The following is a 6,040-nucleotide window of genomic DNA, read 5'->3' as shown; positions in this document are numbered from 1 at the left end:
CCGATTACGCAGTTGGAGCGTTTTGTTGAAAGGGAATGACAACGACCAGTTTGTATGGACCCCTGAGCAACAAGTATTTGATGAGCTCAAAACATACTTGGTGAAGCCGCCGATTATGATGCCACCAAAGCCGAATTATCATTTGTTGTTATACATATCAGCGGCTCCCCAATCTTTGGGGTGTATGCTCGCGCAAGAGCACCAAGGCGTTGAAAGATCGGTCTACTATCTCAGTAGAGCCTTGACCGATACTGAAACACGATATTCAGACATCGAAAAACTGTGCCTATGTTAATATTTCACCTGCTGCAAGTTGAGATATTACATGCTGCCAGTCGTAGTTTATGTCCTGGCACAGACCGATGTAATAAAATACATTCTATCCTGACCATATCTCAGAAATTGGATGGGAAAATAGGCGGTGGCAATGTCAGAATTCACTCTCGTATACGTGCCTCAAAAAGCTGTTAAAGGACAGGTCCTTGCCGATTTCCTTCCAGATCACCCAGGGATCGACGTAAAGGAAGGAATCGGCTGTATGGAACTACATCCTTGGAAATTATGGTTTGATGGCTCCAGAACAGAGAAAGGTGTCGGAGCAGGAATCGTCATCGTCTTACCCTCGGGGGCACGGTTCACAATGTCTTGTTCTTTGACTTTCAAGTGTACCAACAACCAAGACGAGTATGAGGCTCTCATTTTAGGCTTGGAAATCTTAATGGAATTGGGGGCAAAATCGATCCAAGTATGGGGAGATTCATTGTTGGTGATAAAACAAGTAGCCGGAGAATACAAGTGCGAGTCGGAACTCTTAATCCGATACTGCAACAAAGCTAAACATCTTATCAGTGGTTTCTCAGATACATGGTTAGAATACACAGAGAGAAGTGACAACATGGAGGCAAATGACCTCGCACAACACGGTAGTGGTTATAAACCTTGCTATGAGTATGAGGCAATCCGGCGAGATACGCCAAACTTGGTAACTAGAGACGATGCGATGTACAAAGCAGTTCATTCCGTGTACCAATTGGATTTTTCTACAGATTGGAGGAAAGAAATAACCAAATGATTTGAATCACCGGATATGGCCAACAGAAGATTACGAACTTTGGCCCTCAATTACATAGTTCTGGCCGATGAGTTATACAAAAAAGGGAGTGACGGTTTGCTTTTTAGATGCATCGGCCCAAAAGAAGCGATGTTGGTCATGGCCGAGGTACACGAGGGAATCGCAGGCGCACATTAGGCTGGTCCACGGATGAGGTGGCTAATCCACAAGTATGGATTTTACTGGCCCAAAATGGAGCAAGATTGTATCCGATATGCCCAAGGGTGTGAAGTATGTCAAAAGTGCGGTCCCGTACAGCATGTTCCAGCCGAGACACTACATTTGATAATTAAACCTTGGCCATTTCGTGGATGGGCTGTGGATTTAATTGGCAAAATATACCCATCATCGTCCAAGGGACATGCATTTGTGATTGTAGCTACCGATTATTACTCTAAATGGGTTGAAGCCATACCTTTGAAGTCACCAAGTCAAGAATCGGTCATCAAATTCTTCAGAGAATACATCATCTTGAGGCACGGTCTGCCAGAGACTATTACGACCGACCAAGGAACCATGTTCACCGGGAGCGATACAGTTAGCTATGCGAAAGACATGGGTTTTAGATTGGTACATTCCACACCATACTATGCGCAAGCTAATGGCCAGGCTGAGGCGACAAACAAGGCAATAAAAGGAATAATCCAGAAAATGATAAAGGACAATCCGAGACAGTGGCATCAGTTGTTACCGGAGGCCGTCTGGGCAAATCGCACAAGTTAGAAATCGGCTACGGGGACAACACCTTTTAGACTTGTGTATGGATATGATGCGATGTTACCAATGGAGTTGAATGTGGCGTCAACAAGGCGAAAGACGCAACATATTCTGACAAAGGCCGATTACCATGACAAAATGGTGCTCGAAGCTTTAGACTTAGATGAAGAGCGATTGCTGGTACTTGACCACTTAGAGGCTCAGAAGAAAAAAGTGGAACGAGTTTATAACAAACGTGTCAAAGGTAAGAGTTTTCAAAAAGACCAGCTCGTTTGGAAAGTTATTTTACCCATTGGGGCGAAGAAAGAAGGACTAGGGAAATGGTCCCCAAATTGGGAAGGGCCGTACAAAATTGTCCAAATACTGGGTAATGGTGCATATATACTCACTGACATAGACGGCCGAATTCATGATAGGGCCATTAATGCACAATACTTGAAGAAATACGTCCCAAGCTGCTGGGAAGGGGTTGATAGACGTATCTTCGAGAAGTGAAAGGATAACATATAAACATCGGACCTTCAGCCGATGTCTCGGCATGACGGTACTCCAATGGATTATCGGAAATAGAGCCGATTTAGTGGATTGTAATTCATAATTACCGATCTTCGGTGTTTGAGCCTTGTATTTTATTTTTTACATGCTATAGTGAAAATGTCGGAATACCAGCCGATTTTTGAATATAAGTGCCGATATCTATTTGAGTCTAATTATCGTATAAACATCGGAATACCAGCCGATCATGTTGATATTTCATATCAGAAAATTCATAAACGTTTCGGAAATGTAACCGATCTGTTCCATATGTTCAAAAAAACATGCAACTAGATAAAAATGTATTTTTAGAACATTACAAGAAAACTATGTTCAAAAAAGCATAATTTGTTCAGGTATTACAACATTAGCCAAAATGGCTAAACAAATCGCCCATAGTACTACGAATGTCGGACAAGTTCTTTTCAGCTTCAGAGTACCGCTTCTCAGCACTCGCCAGTGTTTTCTTCAGCTGGTTGCGACGATTCTTCAGATCAGTCCCTTGAGAGATGAATTCATCCATTTGTTTCTCTAAAGGAGCAGCAATTTCTTCTTCTGCTTTAAGCTCACCTTGAAGTTCTTCAATCCTTGACTTCAGTTCATCCATTTTCGTGGTATGAGGAGCGAGTTGATCTGAAGTCTTTTTAGCGGTAGTCCTCAATGAACCAAACTTATCATCAAGCTTACGCTTAGTCTCTAGCGATTGTTCATAAGAGGACCTGGCAGGTGCGGCTTCAGCGTACAATTTTGTCAAATTAGGGAGCTCTTTGACGATCTTAGCAATGGTGGTCTGGGTCTGCTTCGCCACTTTGGTCTCGTCTTTCACCAGCAAGAGCGCCTCCAGTGACGTTTTCAGAGATTTGGCTTCATCAGGATCGCCCAGCACTTGGACCCCTTTCTGCTTCATCGCCGCAACGTTGTTCAAATGAACAGCTACGTCAGCCTCTGAATTGCCTGTATCTGATTCTTCAGAACTGGAAGAACCCTCAGTAGATCCCTCGGCATCACTCAACGAATCAGAGTCAAAGGCAAGGAGTTTGGTCTGCAAAATAAATGAGTAAATAGAGAGTCCTAAGCGATAATGGCAATACTCAATATAAGAAGAATACCTTCAAAGCTTCGGTACGGGTCATGTCAGGCTTCAGAGTGGAGGGGCGTATAGCCGAGACGGTAGCAGTAGTCGAAGTTGACACTGGGGAAGCCCCAACACTCTGGCGATCAGCAGAACTCCCACTCATCTTGATGGAAATCCGAGTGGTGTTGGTTTTCTTAGAGGCATCGAGACCAGCTTGTGCCGAAGAGGTATCTTGCGACAGGATTGAAGGTTTGGCAGGTGTTGGTTTATTCTTCTCAGCTTTGTTCTTAGGTGTTGCAGCTGATTTTGTTACCATCGGCTTCTTCCCAGCTCTTTTTCTCTTCAATGGTTGTTCGTCTTCTTCCTCTTCGTCATCTTCAGGAATTATTCCTTCCAGTTCATTCTCCACCTCTGTATAACAAAACCAAGATGTTAGAGACCTGAAACTTATTAAAGATGGACGATTACACATTTTTGGACTTACCAGCTGAAATTTTCATCTCCTGGACGAATTTGTCGATGTCCTTACAACCACCTGGCACAAAATAACCAGTAAATGTTACCTTTTTAGAGCGAGATTTGGGTTTCTTATCGGCTAACATATATTCAGAATCGGGTACTAAAGGTGCTTTATATTGGAAAGAAGGGCGAATATATTGTTGGAAGATGGGGTACGGCTGATGTGGGTATTTTTTTCTCCCATACTTCCCTCTATTTGAGTATATATTTTCGCCAAGCTTCTCTTCTATGGTTTTCCATTTTTAAACTAAGGAGGGGGCGATTTGAGGGGTCATACTTGAATTTGTAAAAACGCTCAAATTTTATAAGTTTAAGGCGATGCTCAAAGTTACCTTTCCTTTTCTTCGGCCGTGGGACCTGTAAAAGAAAAACATCAGCGTGAGTACGTTTTCGCTTCGTTTCAGGAAGTTGAAAAATATTCAATTTAAGGATATCTTCTGCCGATAATCCGAAGTTAAGGCCGATCACGATTTTCCACCACTCTTCGAACTCATCTGTAGAAGAAGGATCCCCATCAGGAATCGGTAACTCGTCAGGCGAGGGTAAGTACATCTCATGAAGGTGTCCAAGGAAGGTTATATGTCTGGTGTTCGGCAAAGCAGGGTGATTGGCGCCGTAGTTATTCCTATCTTTTAAAAAGGGACAAGGAATCGCCTGTGTAAAGCCGAATTGCCTTGATAAGTAGTTGGGACAGTATGCTTCTGATCCACTGTTTTTAAAACTGTTGCCGATCATGAGATTATGGCTGGTTAATGAGTTGCTCCAGTTGTCCCACCATTGAGAATGAAGTTCTCCGTCTATCTCGGAGTCTTCAGCTATCTCCCAACCATAAGACAGCCACTTCGGAGGAAATTTTATGTTCAAAATCGGGCACCATGGATTTGGCGATTGCTCGCGGGTTTCTAAAAAGTAGCCGATGACGTCTTTAAGATGCGGCAAAATGGCAATTCCTTGGAAAAGTGTGTAGCCGAAACATGTATCCGAGGTTCGTTCGGGGAGACGGGCGATATCAGGGAAATACATATACAGCCATGCTTGGATTATCCACATCGGCCCGCTCGGACATCGATGTGTCTTTACTCGGTTATTTTTGATCATGCAATGGAGGCATCTGTAGAGCAATCCTAAGATGAATTCCCCCATATTCAAGGGATGACCTTCAGCTAAGGCGACGGCGATGCGGAGGCATTCTTGGGTAACCCTAAAGGAAGCGGGACATATTATGAATTTAGCAAGAAAGTAGGCTAGGAAGGCGATATGTTCATTAGCAGTCGGGGGTTGATTATTTTGGCCGATATTATTGGACAGGAAGTGTTTGAAGCTTTTTGCGGATTTTTCAGGACCGAGGCGCAGGTTTGGAGACGTTTGGCAATTGAGAGGCGATACTCGAATACCGGTTATGTTAGCATTGAACATGAAGGCCAAGTCCATTAGTGTAATTGACATCGGTCCTCTTCGAAAGCAGAAAGTATTGGTGGTATCGGACCAAAAAAGGGATGCCCCGAAACAGTAGTGTTTGGCGATGGGAAAGGCGTTCTGACTGATTCCAATAAGATCATACAAACCTATGACTTTCCAAACATCGCCGTAGTACCCGTGAAGCCTTAAAACCCAGTTTTTGTAATCGGCGTTGGTACTCGGCCAGTTTCTGAAGGTCTCGCCGGTCCATACGGATGAGTAATGTTGTTCCGAAAAACGAGGGGGAGCGTGATCAGGGAAAGGAACGGCAGTTTCGCAGAGTTCTGAAGGAGTGGTGAGAATCGGACCTACGGAAAATCGGCTATCATCTAATTCTGATATTACCTCAAAGGAAGTTGACGGTGCAGTGGACTTAATTTCGGCAATTCTGTTGGATGCTTGGAGAGCTGCTTCTTCTTGTTGAGCCATGATGATTTGACGATATACTTTGAATACTAGGCGATTGGGATCTAGAGAATCGGTAGAGAGTCAACGAATTTGAGAGATTTTCGGGAGTCAAAGATTCAGGTAAAATCCAAAAGAGGAAATAATAGATATTTTATACTTTGGAAAATACAGTTACTGAAGACCAAGAGTCAAAGAAGTTTTTACCGTATGGGCCGAAA

At 43.5% G+C, this 6,040-nt stretch overlaps 1 protein-coding gene across 1 annotated transcript; it reads left to right on the top strand.

Moving 5' to 3' along the window:
* The first annotated feature begins 427 nt into the window (after window positions 1–427).
* Window positions 428–1,072, top strand: LOC126687583 (uncharacterized). Its single transcript, XM_050382142.1, has one exon. The coding sequence runs from the start codon at window positions 428–430 to the stop codon at window positions 1,070–1,072; it is 645 nt and encodes a 214-aa protein (XP_050238099.1).
* Window positions 1,073–6,040: the final 4,968 nt, after the last annotated feature.

The sequence above is a fragment of the Mercurialis annua genome, linkage group LG6, assembly GCF_937616625.2.
Source record: "Mercurialis annua linkage group LG6, ddMerAnnu1.2, whole genome shotgun sequence".
In the NCBI taxonomy this organism is placed as follows: domain Eukaryota; kingdom Viridiplantae; phylum Streptophyta; class Magnoliopsida; order Malpighiales; family Euphorbiaceae; genus Mercurialis; species Mercurialis annua.
The sequence above is the reverse complement of the archived record's forward strand: the minus strand, read 5'-3'. Positions and strand labels throughout refer to the sequence as shown.

Excerpts from the sequence above, each read along its gene's own strand:
- LOC126687583 (XM_050382142.1), top strand. The coding sequence starts at position 428 with ATGTCAGAATTCACTCTCGTATACGTGCCTCAAAAAGCTGTTAAAGGA.